This window comes from Puma concolor, chromosome D2 (assembly GCF_028749965.1).
Source record: "Puma concolor isolate L17-30 chromosome D2, mPumCon1.1.hap2, whole genome shotgun sequence".
In the NCBI taxonomy this organism is placed as follows: Eukaryota; Metazoa; Chordata; class Mammalia; order Carnivora; family Felidae; genus Puma; species Puma concolor.
Genome location: NC_141677.1, coordinates 5,192,261 through 5,207,804, shown reverse-complemented (window position 1 = coordinate 5,207,804; position 15,544 = coordinate 5,192,261). Strand labels below are relative to the sequence as shown.

The following is a 15,544-nucleotide window of genomic DNA, read 5'->3' as shown; positions in this document are numbered from 1 at the left end:
AAATGAGGCAGGAATCAAGACTCAAGATGTCTCGTGTCCTTGACTCCCCAGTTCTCCAACTGTCATTTTCTATTCAAAGCATTTATTAGATATTCAGGCAAATAAAGGTGGTGCATACTTATTGTAGTAATTTTTCCAATCATTAGCAATTATTCTAGTGGTCTGTATTACATGACCCTTAATTGTTAGGACAGCGTCAATTAATAGATGTTCCATGTTTTAATAAAGAATGAAGGATAGCTCTTCAATAAACTCAAGTATGAAGCGAAATGATATGATATCTGACTGAAATGATTTAGGTGAGAATTGACTTCAGAATGATATATTGTGTTTTAGTTCACATGAACTAAGGTTCAATGACAGATTAGGTGTTAGAGTTGGGGCTGAAAAGAAAATTGACAGCTGGAACACAGTATATCTAATATCCATAGTAGAGTCTGATGGAAAACTAAAAAGGCGTCCTGTGGATTCACCGGAGAGCAGCACCAAGGCCGTGAAGCACTGTATTGAGTGTCGTCCAGAGCTTTTGCCGATATCAGCACGTATGGGGAGAACTTAAAGTCTAAGTGGACATTTACATATTAATGTTGAATTCTGAGAATCCAGGGACCTACATAGTAATGATCAAAGCTACCCCCCTTCTTTCCGGTAGCCAGGAGAAAACCGGCTTTGTCTAACTCGAAAAGTATTGCCTTTGGTATGACATGTTGTTTACATTTGGACATTTAGCTTACAAGTTGAATGCCTTTTCTGTGAACAATGCTAGCTAGGTAGTGTTCTAAGCAAAACAATGGCTATAATATAAAATCTCCTAAATCCTCTGAGTGGTAGGTAATGGAGGAGGGGTCGAGATAGCAAACAAAAAAGAAAGATAACTGCCAGTCATGAAGGGTGTGAGAGAAGGTCTTTCTCACAGGGGGCTCAGCTGTGCTGTGACTTGTAGTTGGGTTCGTCCGCAAATAGTCACTAAATGCTGGGGCAGAAAACGAGTGGTGGTGGAGGCCCATTTATGATAGTGCTCGGGAAAGGCCTTGTTGAGACTCAATGGCAAGAACAAGACATTGACAGGGACCTTGAGGATGGTGTTCTAGAGAACAAGATGTTGAGAATAACCTTGAGGACGGTGTTCTAGAGAACAAGACATTGACCAGGACCTTGAGTATAGTGTTCTAGATACCGGCTCTACTGGGTGCAGATCTCTGAGGGTGGGTCCAGTCTGGTGAGTACAAGCTACAGAAAAAAGAAAAACAACAACAACAACAGAGTTTTTGAAACAGAACAAGTGTGGGTAAGACAGAAGGGGTAAGGACAGGAGGGCAGGTAGGAGCTAGAATGCAGAGAACTCTATATAGACCATAGGAAGTAGTTGATGTCAAACTGCATCCACCAAGAAACCATTGGGAGTTTTTAAGCAGTAGAGTGATGTCAGCTGACTTGCTACTTGGGCCGTCACTTTGGTTAGAGAATCACAGACAGAATAGGGTGTGGGGTGCAGTGAGGGCCAGGGGCTGAGGCAGGGAGGTCAGATGGGGGTTGTTACAAAAATCCAGGACATCGTTTTGGCTTGGACTAGGGGGTCAACAGTGGAGACAGCGAGAGGCAGCTGGGATTGGCTGTTGTGTTAGAGGTAGAGGCCTTGCTAAGGTGACGATGGGTGGTCCTAGAAAGCTGGAGATTAAGCAGGGCTAATCTGGTGAGGAACCCCATTACAAAAATCATACAAGTAAGTACCGGCAAGCCCAGGAAAGAACAGTGAAATGAAGTGGTGTGGCCAGGGGTGTTTGGGGTGGGGGAAGGTTCAGGTGGGGAAGGGAAGGAGGTGAGAAGTGGTGGGGGGAGTAGGGCACCAGGTGTGCTGGGGCCTGACAGGAGGGAGGGACTGTGGTGGTAGTTGAGAAGTGGACCCCAGAGGTGCAGTGAGGCTGGAGGACAGAGAGGCAGGAGTGACAGGAGGTTGGAACGGGGACACTGAGCAGACTATATGTGGTCTTGCAGGCCATTTTCAGGAGTTTGGCTTTTATCCTAATGGCCGTGGAAACCTTTAAAGGAATCTGCTGAACTGCTCAGGTGGCTTCTTCTACCTTCTGTACTTGTCTGCAATTGAATTTGAAATAAGCAAATTGCAGAGCTGCAAAGTCACCTTCAAGAAACAATGAAACTGCTGGCATTTGATTGGCATAATTAGAGAGACTCTCAAGAATCAGCCTGCTTGGCCATCTTCCCCCTCAGGTGCGATCAGATGTCTCCAGGGAGCATGGCATCATTGACATTATCTTTTGCAAACTTGCACTGCCTTTGGCCACCATCCCTGAGGCCTTTCTGTGGATCCTGGGTTTTCCGGGTTGAGTCAGCCTGGAAATACACGTGGCACATGCCAGTAAAGGTAAACTAAAATCACTGATAGGAAAATTGTAGGTGTTGGGTGACAAAACCATGTCGGATGACGTCGGGAGGTCATTAGATAATTTCCACAAATTAAACAAACAGTAGATGTTCCTCTCAAAGTGTCCACTCCCTGGGACGAAAGGATGCAAATCACGCAAGAGAGAGAGCATGGGGAGCCCGCCCCTGGGGGGCTCACTGGGGACCCTCAGGGGAAGCTACTCAGGGAAGACAGCGCGGTAAGGGAGACAGAAGACGGGGGTCTAGTGCCATGATTTGACTCCTGGATTTGGAACACCGCTATGCTGTTTGGTGACTCAGTACCTTCCCACTTGCCGGTTGTGGTTGGGTTTTCTGGGGCTTACATCTGGGGAGCTGTGAGCAATCTCTTTGTTTGCCGTTGCAAGGGACTTGGACACATCTGTTCTTTGCAACCTAGGAAACACTGGTTATTGTCCACACCAAATGACCCAGCCACAGGTGGAGGGGGGCAGGTAGAGCTTCATGGCTCGTCCTTCCCTCCCATCTCCACCACAGGCCACATCGGGGCATGGATAGAGAGTCACCTGCACTGAATGCTGCACTGAATGCCTCTTGGTGATGGTGGGACCTTGCGCCAGTCATTGAAGCCATTTGTTCCAGTTCCCTAATGGAAGCCCTCCTGGGGTTATTGTGAAATTGCCCTGAGATGAGGGCCGCAAGTGCGCGTTACCCTGTATGAGAGATTGAGAGCTGCCTGGGCTGTGTCCTGCACTGTCCCCTCACCTCTCCCTTGGGACCGTAAAGGTGGGGAGGTAGCTGCTGGCAGGATGTCAACTCCAGGACCAGCCAGAGTCAGAGCCGCCAGGAGCAGGGGGGAGCTCAGCGCTGGGATCTGGTCTGGGTTATGCAGGGCTGTGTAACAAACCACCCCAAAGCGTAGCTGTGTAAGTAAGAACCATTTTGTTACGTGGATTAGGTTCCTTGGGTTAGGAATTCAGACACTATCGGGATGGCTTATCTCCGCTCCATGACATGTGGGACTTCAAAGGGGGACAGTCAGGTGCTGAGACTAGACCCAGCTGGGAGTCTCCTACACTCTTGTGTCTCCCTGCAGTGAGGGGACTTGGGGACCAGGTGTGGGTGGCGCTATCACCCAGATCCCCTGCACATCGCCCCAAGGTGTGGCTCTGGCTTCTCACAGCCTACTGTGGCTTCCGGGATGGAGACCCCTGAGAACCAGGTGGAAGCTTTCTGAGATAACCTTGGAAGTCACGCGGCATGGCTTCCACACAGGCTGGTACAGAAGAGCTGCTAAGGCCACTGGTTTCAAGGGGAGGGAAGTGAGGCTCCAGCTCTTGATGGGAGAATGGCAAAGGCACCACACAGAGCAACTTGTGGCCTGGAACCTATTCAGTGGCCATCTTGGGGAAATACAACCTGTCCGAGAATTGAAGCATCTCAAGGCTGGGAGATGCCCTGAAGTTCACCCTGAGGCATCCTTGGGCGCTGCCCTCAGTCTCTTCTGCAGTGGCTTGGCCACCACTCACCCCATCTCTGCTGACGTGTGCTCCGTACGTGGTGCCCCTGCCCACTGGGTGGCCCATTCCACCTTGGAGATGCTTAGACCTCTATCCACTTCCTCCTTGTACTGAAGTGCCCACTGAGACCCTTGATCTCTTCCCCTTCATTTTCTCTCTCTCTCTCTCTGTCTTCTCTCTCTCTGTCTCTCTCTCTGTCTCTCTCTGTCTCTCTCTCTCTCACACACACACACACACACACACACACACTCCAGAAGGTCATCCGGGGAGGCTGCTTCCTTCTGCTTCACCACAGTTCAGAGGGGATTTGAAGACCACTAGTGTGACTTGAGTCTTTTCTTCTCACAGCCTAGTGTCTCAGCATTACCCGTCCCCCTTCTGCACCCACCCCCGTCTCAGTCCTGGCCTTGCAGTGACTGCTTGGGTTGCTTCATGAAGCAGACACCCTTTGGGCTCCTCTGCAATCCCTCCTTCCCATTTTCCCATGGCTAGGAGTTTGCTTCCACTTGAAGGGTTTTCTTGTCAGCACCATGGGGTGACGTTGAGTCATGAAAACCGTTTAGAGGAATCCCATTCGTCTTGTTGGGAACTCATTTAAGAACAGACATGTGGCTCAAAGGAGACTCGTGGGGACGGTTGCCAGGGTTCTGGCCCTCCATCCCCAGAAGGAGTTGTGGGATGAGAGGCTGCCCCTCTTGGCTCTGACCCCGTCCCAGTTCCTGGAGCAGTGGACCCGTGTGGTGGGGGCAAACCAGCAAAAGGGAAAGAGCCCTCGCTGTGTGGGGCACAAAGCGTCCTTACCGTGTAAGCCATTTACTTGATAAGTATTGAGCGAACACCCAGGTGGTCTTCTAGGTGCAAGGGGGAACAGCAGGGAAAACACAAATTCCTTTGTGGAGCTGACATTCTAGAGGAAAAGGTGGTTCAGAAGAGACTGATATGGTAAACGTGGGGCTGATGCCTTCTGCTTGCCCACAGGCCTACTTTTCACTTTTCCTGGGTCCTTCCGTCTGTCCAGAGGCTGATTTGACTTGGGAGGGCTCCACTGTCTCCTGACTTCCAGCTGACCCCAGCCAACAGGGAGCCCCAGCGGGATACCAAAGGGTAGAGAAGAGAGAGGGCAGTCTCTCTGGGGCTGCCGGTGGATCCTTCTTTATCAGAAGGATTGGTTCCAGCTCTCGGTTTACTTTACCTTCAGCATGCCTTGATGCCCTCGCTTCTGTCCATCAGCCCTCTGCTAACCTTCCTCTCCTGAGATAGCTCCTTCTGAGCTATGCGGTGTGGAGGGGCATCTCAGGCAGAGGACAGAGCCTACACAGAGGCGCTGAGATGGGCCCGAGTGTTCAAGGAACAGCAAGAAAAGTGGTGTGAATAGAGCAGGCATAGTGCGAGGGAGGGAGGTGGGTGGTGGGGCCAGCGAAGGAAAGGAGCAGAAGCCGTTAGTACCTTGCAGCTTCTGTGGGGCCCCGTGCACATGGGGGCAGATGGGCTGACTGTGTGTTAACAGCATCGCCTGGCTGCTAGGTAAGAAGGGGGACCAAGGGGTCGGGTAGGAGTGGATATCCCAGTTAGGAGGTGACAGGGCAGGAGAACATGGCGACTGGAAAAGCACACTGAAGAGTCACTGAGTTCTGGGTGTAATCTGAAGGTGGAGAGCGTGGGCGTATTAACAGAGTAGTTGTGGGCCTACAAGACGGAAGAGTCAAACGGGACTCCAAGATGATTGGACAAGTACCAGGAAAGGTGCTTGTCATCAATGATGGAGAAAAGTCATGGAGAGGCAGGGCTGGGAGAAGGTGGGGAGCTCCGTCTCATGCATGTGAAGCGTGAGGTCTGTGGGAGACTGTGTTTCAGCAGCCCTGATACACCCCATCTCCTAAGGTTCATACCTCTGTGCAGCCCCCTCCTCTTGCATCTGGGGCCTGCTTGAACCCTCTGAGTGTAGCACAAGTGATACAGGACCTGTTCCCAGGCTGGGCCTTGGGAAAGCCTGGCACCTTCTGCTTTTGCGCCCTTGGAAGCCAGCCACCATAGAAGAAAGGAACTCTCCCCCAGATCACCATGCTGTGGAGGAGACTAGGCATTCCCCCCAGAGAGGCCTGCGTGGGCCAGGGCAGAAGCTGACAGTCAGAGGCGTGCCCCCAGCTAGTGACCGGCTCCAAATGCTCACCACAAGCGTGAGGCCTTAGACCTTGCAGGGATCCAAGCCGACACTGAGGGAAGCCAAAGAATGATCTGGTTCACACACACTACCAAGAGACATCATAAATTGCCGTTTCAGGTCCAGAAAACCATAAAAGATTTAGCTCACACATTCTCAACCGGGCACAGTTTTGCACACCCCACCACCCCTCCCCCCCACCCAGGGTAATTGGCAATGTCTTGTGACATTGTTGGTTGCCACACGGTTCACTTTCGGGATTTAAAGCAGCTCAGGAATCCAGGGGATAGAGCTGACAGTGACTGCTAGAGACCCAACAGCTGGCCAGGGCAGCTCCCACCCGCAAAGGATTATCTGCGTCAAGATGGCAGTGGTGTTGTCCCTGAGAAAGTCTTACCTTCGCACTTAGATATGTAGGGTAATACAGTATAAGTCACTGTGGCTTTCTGAAAGGAAAGGACAGTCACATGGGGAGGAATGTGCTGTTAAGGAGATAAGTAAAAATGAGCTCAGATGAGCTAAAGTTTCTTCCAGTTTTGGTGCTTTTTATTTGCATTTTTCTACCTTTTCCAAAATAACAGCGTTTCTGCTACCATTACGTGGTCTCTTGTAAGCTGCAAATTCTCTTCTTTTCGGAGAGACTTTGTCCTGCTCGACAGCGGTGACTTATCCTCATACTACTGTTGGGGCTCAAGAACCTTCTCCATGGGGAAGCCTGGGGAAAGTGTGAGGCTGGACAACAGACCGGACCCAAACCCTACCAACATGGAGTATGGCGTTTGCACCCTGGCTTGTTTGGGGGGGTTTCAAGAGGTTTCAGATTAGGAAGCAAGTGAGAAATACGACAAAGAGGAAGATAAATGGAACATAATGTAACATCGCTGTTACTAAGGATAAAAATCTAGGCAATGAAATACACAAAAACATTCAGTTTCTCAGACACACTGGCCACATGTCACTGCTCAGTGGCCGCATGTGGCCAGAGGCTACTGTATTGGACTGTGTGCCTGTAGAATGTTGCACCATAGGATAAACATTCAGTGGATGGTTACTACTCTGAGATTTTTGTCCTACCCTTCTTTGTATCATCAGTGCCTGGAACCGGGCCTGACTCGGAGGCGCTTAGATATGTTGGTGAGATCGAGGCATTTTTTTTCAAAATCTGCATGTCGTAAAGACCTTTTCTTTCCCAAACAACAAGTCGTGACAGTGGAGCGTGGGTAGCTTCTTACATGAAGTAAATCAGTTGAAGAATATGCACTCTATAATCCTATTTTTATAACTTGTTACGAGTAAAAAGAAAAAAAAAGGAAAATTAAGTAATACGTTAATTTTCTAGATATATGAAAGAAGTTATGGCTGTTCTCACGGTCAGGTACTAACAAAAGGCAGTTGTAAGAGTGGATGCCTGGGTGGCTCAGTTGGTTAAGTGTCTGACTCTTGGTCTTGGCTCAGGTCAGGATCTCGTGGTTTTGTGAGTTCGAGCCCCACCTCCGGCTCCGGGCTGCCAGCACAGAGCCTGCTTGCGATTCTGTCTCTCCCTCTCTCTATGCCCCTCCCCCACTGTGCATTAGCAGTCTCTCTCTCTCTCTCAGAATAAATAAACATTAAAAAAAGAGTGAATAGACAGTAGCATTAAGGAACATGATAGTGAAGTACATAAGGACAAATCACAGTCGTTGGCCTGATGGATACCCCATGTAAGCCATGAAATCTGTTTCCTAGGGAGTGCATAAAGTACGTTTTCTTTCCCCAAATACGGCTCCCTTGCTGAGCCGCAGAGAGGAGTGTCGCCAGATGGCACAGTGTCATTTTTCTGTTATAGCTCCTGACCCAGCAATATACTTTTTCCCACCTCGCCTTATAGAAATTACTTTTGTTCATGGCAGGAGTAATCTTCACCCTGGGAACGGACCTAGTGACTGCGTCCAAATCTGAGCTCTGACACACTGAGTGATGACCCTTTTGCAGCCTTACTTTGCTCTTCATTTGCTGGCTGATGAGCTCCCAGATGCTGGACCAGAATTCAGTCCATAAAATGAAGACATTCCGTTTGACAGGGGCCGAATCTAAATGACCGAAGCAAGGGCGTGAAAGCATGAGGCAGTGCCTTCAGACTCACCCTAAGACCATGTAACCCACAGTGAAAATCAATCTGGTTTCCAAATGAAGATCTTTAGATGCCACAGTAATTTATTCAAAAAAAGCGGGGGCAGGGGAAGGGAGGGTATCATCATAAAAATACTAAAATACTAAAACCCAAACGAGAATGACAAAATAAAAAGACCAGTTTAATTAGCAGCTCTGCTGTTTTATTTCATGCTCAGTCGATGGGAGAGAGAATATTTTTATCAAACTATTAAAATGAATGGATTTAAAGATCGGAATATAATCACCCAGAAAGATGGCATTCACGAAACAGTTTTAAACGCAAGCATGGTAAACCTGATTTCTTTGTGATTGTTGTGCTCATTCACTGTTACTCTTAAATCCTGATCGATTCTTGGCTTGGGGAAAATTCCATCAGGGTGAATGCATCCCTGCAGAGCTGACATCTGAAGAGGTTGAGCTGTTTGTGATATTACTCCCTCCTTCATGTTTTTTTTCTGTTACTGTTTCTGTTTTGCAGACCCACTATGAGAATGGGGAGTATATCATCAGGCAAGGTGCCAGAGGGGACACGTTCTTTATCATCAGCAAAGGCACGGTAAGCCCTCGAGCACCAAAGGGGGCTGCACGGTGGGGCGGGGCCTGGGGAGCATCGATGACCCCTGGAGGAGCATGCGCACGGGGGTGTGAGCTGTTCGAGCTTTTCCATCTTCTGAAACGGATAGAGAAACTTTTGAGAAAGGACCTCCCAAAAATGGTCCTGGAGGAAGAGAAGTAGAACTCTGAAGACCAGAAAATAACCTGTGTTCTATAATTTAATAACCATGATGCTGGATGCCACTGATATGTCTGCATAAATGGGAAGATTTCCATCATTTAAATTATATAGTTAAGCAAGAGACAGACTAAAGTGACTTTAGAAATTCTCAACAGGAGGGGCGCCTGGGTGGCGCAGTCGGTTAAGCGTCCGACTTCAGCCAGGTCACGATCTTGCGGTCCGTGAGTTCGAGCCCCGCGTCAGGCTCTGGGCTGATGGCTCAGAGCCTGGAGCCTGTTTCTGATTCTGTGTCTCCCTCTCTCTCTGCCTCTCCCCCATTCATGCTCTGTCTCTCTCTGTCCCAAAAATAAATAAACGTTGAAAAAAAAAAAAACCAAAAACAAAAACAAAAATGAAAAGTTCAATCTCATCATTAGAAGCAGTAACATAGCTATGGTAGAACACCAGGGCTTTAAAAGCAGATGGTCCAGGGACTCCTGGCTCAGTCAGCTGAGCATCCAACTCCTGATTTCAGCTCAGGTCATGATCCCCAGGTTAGTGAGATCAAGCCCCGTGTTGGTCTCCATGTTGAGCTTGGAGCCTGCTTGAGATTCTCGTTCTCTCTCTCTCAATCTCTCTCTCTCAATCTCTCTCTCTCTCTCAATCTCTCTCTCTCTCTCTCTCTCTCAACCTCTCTCTCTCTCTCTGCCCCTCTTCCCTGTCCATGTTCTCTCTCTCTCAAAAAATAATAATAAAATGAAATAAAAATAAAATAAATGGCCCAAGTCTGACTCCCCCTGTAAAACTTACCAGTCTCAGTATTCTTAGGCAAGTTGCTTGGCACCCAGAACATCAAGGATATAAGTATACTCAGGTTTTATTATGTCTTCATAAAGAAATTTTCAGTGGATACTTCTTAATATCCATTAAAAGTGATGTTATAAGGGAAAGGATAAACCTATTAAACAGGATCTATTAAAAGTGATAAATTATAGGGGAAAGGATAAATATGGGGTAGACAAAGGATATGAATGAAAAATCATAATTTATGCCTTTATATTAACTTTGAAGCATTAGAAATCTACTTCAACTTGTATTTAAAAACTAATCAATTAAGTGAGTTGGAAAGTGGCAACTTATGCAGATGTATGCTCTAACACTCTAAAAATACCTTACATTTCCTTTCATCAGTGAAGTCATAACCTTTTTGCTTCATCATAAGGGATCCTTAAGAGGAATTTGTACGTACTTAGCGATAGGGAAGGAAATGCCGGTGGAAGGGAATGTATACAGCAGTTCTCCTTTTTCTAATTGTTATCTTGAAATGTAAATAAGTTTAGAGGTGCCTGACTGGATTCAGTGAGTAGAGCATGTGACTTGATCTTAGAGTGGTGAGTTCGAGCCTTGTGTGGGGCATAGAGCTTATTTGAAAAGTAGATTAAAATTTTGTGTATTTTAATGTTTTAATGTTTATTCATTTTTGAGAGACAGGGCATGAGTGGGGGAGGGGCAGAGAGAGAGGGAGACACAGAATCGGAAGCAGGCTCCAGGCTCCGAGCCGTCAGCACAGAGCCCCACACGGGGCTCAAATTCATGACGTGAGATCGTGACCTGAGCCGAAGTCGGATGCCCAACCGACGGAGCCGCCCAGGCGCCCCAATGAAACTTTGTAAATGAAGAAGCGATTTCTAAAATGTGAATAAGTTTGTTTCTTCTAATTGAACAAATACGACCGACTCTCGTACTTTATGGCTCATGTGAAAAAAGGAAAGCGAATTACAGACCCCCAGTGAACAGGATATGTGAAAGATTATAAATCTTGCTGGGTCACAGTTGAGATAATCCTCTCTGAAACGATTTTGACTCAAGAACGTGTCCGACTTTACGCCAGTGACATGTCACACTAAAGCGAAGATGGCACCGGCTGTGTTTGTATCATACCTGTTCTGTTGGCTGATCGCAGAAAGCCTGGGACAGACATAGATGTCAGGTGCCAGCATCTTGAGGACATCAAGAAATGACATGTCCGACCACAGTTACAGTGAAAACTCTGTTCTGAATGGCCCAGTGTTAGAGGCTAAGAAACCTTAACATTTTGTGGTTTATGTATAAATTATTGGAGCTTTACCATTTACTGTTTTATTTCTTAACATTTACCAAAGAATCAGGAGAAATTGAAAATCCTCATGGATATAAATGATTCAGTAGGCCACAGGGGGACTTTTTTGTCCCGACAGTCTGGATTTATTTTTTTTTTTTCTTTACCATTTTGCTAATCCTTTGCTCTCATGGGATGATACATTTATCCATTTGTGATGAATTTCTGACAGACTTTTGTGATTACCTCATTACTGCAAATACCTAGCACTACCTAAAGGAACCTGTGGTTTGTAACCAGTTTGAGTTTAAAACAGGTGCATTAGTGGCGCTACTTTATGAGTTTTGTATTATGCATAAACAGAAATAACAAGGAAATGACACCGCAGGAGCCCATTCCCTTGGCAATATTTCAGAGCACCATGGGGATCCTGGGAGAGAAGTAGAAAGAATATGTTAGACTCTTTTGACACATTCAAGATGTTTTCTAAACCAGCCATAGATTTTTCCATAACTAGTTTGTCATGTCCTGCAACTTAGCTGCTATGATTTTTAATCACATTAATTATATGATTCTTGAGATATGATATTAGTGTATTAATTATACTAATTCTTGTATGCGTGTATTGGAATCAGTATATAAAATCCTGAGGGGCAGGAGTTGAACCCGCTTACGTCCCAGTGGGATGGAACAGGAGAGAAAAGTAACAGGAGCCTTCAAGTAAGCAGGCCAATAGGTTGCAGCATTGAAATTTTCTGAATCTCTATGCTTTGCTTTAGGTATACAGATGTAAACTTGTTTTCTCATGTGTTTAAAAAATTACAAAGGGTAGCCCTTGCAAAGATCGTTTCCCTGTTACCCCTGAACTGGCTTTTCCTTCGAGCATGTCATAAGACACCCACAGGCAGCTAGAGTTACAAGTGGATTCCCCCCACTCAAGACATTCATTTAAGTGTAAGGCTTTTTATTTTCCCATGAAGCACTTGCACACAAAGGGAGAAACTCTGAAATACGTGTTTTTCCCCCGTTAAACCTCCATAAACTGATTGTTCTACACCTTGAGCAAAATGCTTATAGTGATGTCTACAGTACCTGTTGCTGCCTCTTCTAGAAGCTGAGTTCGTTCTCTGTATATTCCAGTTGCCTGGAAACATGGCGTTCCTTTCCACCCCAACTTGAACCATAAAATATCAAAGAATTCACAAAGGAGCAGTGAAAACTATCTTTGCCCAAATTTTGTGCGTACGGCCCTGTAGCTGTGTTACATCAAAAATTGAACTCTCTCCAGAAGGAAGTTGAGCCAAGATTGTACAGGATTGTTAGGCAAAACTTCAGAGTTGCAGTAATGATTCGAATACATCTTGATTTTCTGATTCTGTTCAACATATCTAATATGCTACTGTTAGAAAAAAATGTGATTCAAAAACTCTTGTCCATTAAATGCCATTTAAAACCAGATGGCTTTGCTTAGAATTAATTGTTTGAGCGTGTTGCGTAAACAAATTGGTTTATCGTGATGTTTGATGTTGTTGAATATGGAAATTATGGAAATTTTATTTGTATATGGGTACGTAAGAGTGAAGCATGAGAAGCTCTTCCTTGTAGATCAAGGACAAGATAAAATGAGCATTATCAGCACTTTTGTTCAATGTGCAACTGAACGCCACAATCATTACAGTAAGGCAAGAGAACTATCTGGGAGTCATGAGATAGAACAGTGATTATATAGGTAAATCTGGAAGAAACACATTTGTATCTCTAGAAGAATTAATGAAATGTGTATGTGTGTATGTATGTATATAATGGGACATATATAATGGGATATATATATTCATATAATGGGATAATATGTAAAGTGAGGAAATGAACTTCAGCATTGTGTATTAACATGGGAGAATTGGAGAAATCTCAAATACAATACCCCTCAAAAGAAGCAAGTCGCCGAAGAATACATGTGGTATGCTCGCATTTTTATGAGGCTCAACAACAGGAAAATATCTGGTATTTATGCCTGGAATGAGTTTTGAGGGCACGCAGGCACACACATTATATGATAGACATTAGAAAGGGGATCATGACCATGAGATGCACGGCAGACATTTTGGGAGAGTGGGTTAGGACCCGCGGTGGAGAGAGACTCTAATTTACTCCCATGTTACACAGAAGGTTCAATGATCAGATCCTACTCCTAGAAATCCTACATCTTGACCACACTGAATTTAATTCATGGCTCAAAGAGTGCAGGCAAACTTCAAGCTCAGAAAAAACGTTCCTACCCTGTACGTGTCCCAAGCTAGCAGATACGTTGCCTAAAGTGCCCTCATTCTCCTTCAGGAGGCATTTTGGTTTGGGAATAACAGGACCAAGTTTTGAGTGCTATGTGAGGAACACTGTTAGAAAGGAGAAATGCTGGGGCGCCTGGGTGGCGCAGTCGGTTAAGCGTCCGACTTCAGCCAGGTCACGATCTCGCGGTCCGTGAGTTCGAGCCCCGCGTCGGGCTCTGGGCTGATGGCTCAGAGCCTGGAGCCTGTTTCCGATTCTGTGTCTCCCTCTCTCTCTGCCCCTCCCCCGTTCATGCTCTGTCTCTCTCTGTCCCAAAAATAAATAAACATTGAAAAAAAAAATTAAAAAAAAAAAAAAAAAAAAAGAAAGGAGAAATGCTTTGGTTTGGGGACTTCTCGGTTTCTATGGTCTGTTAGTCACACACGTAGGAGAGTGATGACCTAACCCTTATTCTCCAGCTGGGTCTTTCCCATAAATCTGTAAATTCTAAGCTTTTTTGGGTTTTTTTACAGTAAACATTGCTTTGTTTATATAACCTGAATCTGTACTAAAACGTTTCATGTTTTAAAATTGTTTTTGATTAAACATGTTGGTTGAGTACACTGATACTGTTTATTGAAGGCTTCAGTATCAAAGATCAATTTTAGATGTCCCCCTAAAAATATCTCATTTTTATTTTGATTCTTAATTTTTAAAATATGCGTATGGTTTTAAAATAGAGTTTAAGGGCGCTTGGGTGGCCTAGTCGGTTAAGCGTCTGACTCTTGGTTTCAGCTCAGGTCATGATCTCAAGGTTCATGAGTTGGAGCCCCACGTTGGTCTCTGTGCTGACAGTGCGGAGCCTGGTTGGGATTTTCTCTCTCACTCTTTCTCCACCTCTCCTCCACTCACATTCATTCATTCATTCATTCATTCTCTCTCTCTCTCTCTCTCTCAAATCAATAAACTTAACTAGTTTAAAAAACTCAAATCACTAGACCCCACATATGTCTTTCAGAAAACAAGTTAATACATAGGTAAGTGAAAACATTAGAACACACACTCTTATTTCTCTAGAAGGAAAAGAAGTTTCTGCTCTAAATAGCGTTTCATAGCAACAATGAAAGAGCGATAGTAGTGATAAGGGGATATTTATTTTACAACTAAATGCATGCATTTCTGAAACATGAGTAGTAGAAGAAAGGGAGAAAATATGAGGAAAGTCACCAACCTTTTTGAGCATTTACTATTAAGAGGATGCTTTTCACATGAGATTTCCTTATTTAATTCATACACGCACACACCCTCTTTTGAGATAACTCTCCCATTTTTTAGTTGAGGTGATGAGGTAACACGGGTCAGACAGACCAAGTATTACTGTCTTTAAAACTCCATAAGTTGGGGCGCCCGGGTGGCTCAGTCGGTTAAGCATCCGACTTCGGCTCAGGTCATGATCTCACGGTCCGTGAGTTCGAGCCCCGCGTCAGGCTCTGTGCTGACAGCTCGGAGCCTGGAGCCTGTTTCCGATTCTGTGTCTCCCTCTCTCTCTGCCCCTCCCCCGTTCATGCTCTGTCTCTCTGTCTCAAAAATAAATAAACGTTGAAAAAAAAATTTTTTTTAAAGGCTCCATAGGTACTCCTTTCCCCTAGCATTGTGGGTCATAAAGCACTTTGTGGTTTAAGGAAAAATAATAAGTAATATAGGCCAAGGTTAGAGAGGGTATCTCTGCATATTTAACTTTCTCTATCCTAACTTGTTTTTTTTAGAATTAAAGATGCAAATGTCCATGCCTGATGTCTGCATATTTAGAATGATTCATTATATGTAAAAAGAAAAAGTGTAGAAATTGCAACTTTAAAGGAAAGCTTTTCTTCTTGTTCTTTGACCTGCTTATCTTTTCACATATATGGATTATGCAGATAGGGTTTTCTTCACACTTATCATATAAGCAGAAAGTGGTCTATTCAATAGGTGGCCCACTTTTTATGCCTCTGTTCCTGCATTTCAGTAACATTTCTGTAAAGATATTTCAAAATCCACTGAAATCTTTCCATGCCTTGCATAAACCTGGCATTTCAAATTTTTAATCTTTTTGTTGTTGTTGTTGTTAACCACAAGACAAATGTACAATTATATAATGTATCTTTATATCTAATTTTGAACTAATGATCTTTTAGTATATTACACCTTAGTTCATGCCTTGTTTTTTAATAGTCAGGACTGAAAGATAGTTTTGTTGCGTTGCCTATTTATTG

At 45.1% G+C, this 15,544-nt stretch overlaps 1 protein-coding gene across 5 annotated transcripts in view; it reads left to right on the top strand.

Moving 5' to 3' along the window:
• PRKG1 (protein kinase cGMP-dependent 1) overlaps nucleotides 1–15,544 on the top strand; it is a 1,267,967-nt gene that overhangs the window by 1,035,337 nt on the left and 217,086 nt on the right. For all 5 annotated transcript variants that reach the window (XM_086679490.1, XM_086679489.1, XM_086679491.1 and 2 more), the window contains one exon: nucleotides 8,693–8,770. In XM_086679490.1, coding sequence (XP_086535616.1) covers nucleotides 8,693–8,770 — 78 coding nt within the window. The remainder of the gene's footprint in view (nucleotides 1–8,692; nucleotides 8,771–15,544) is intronic.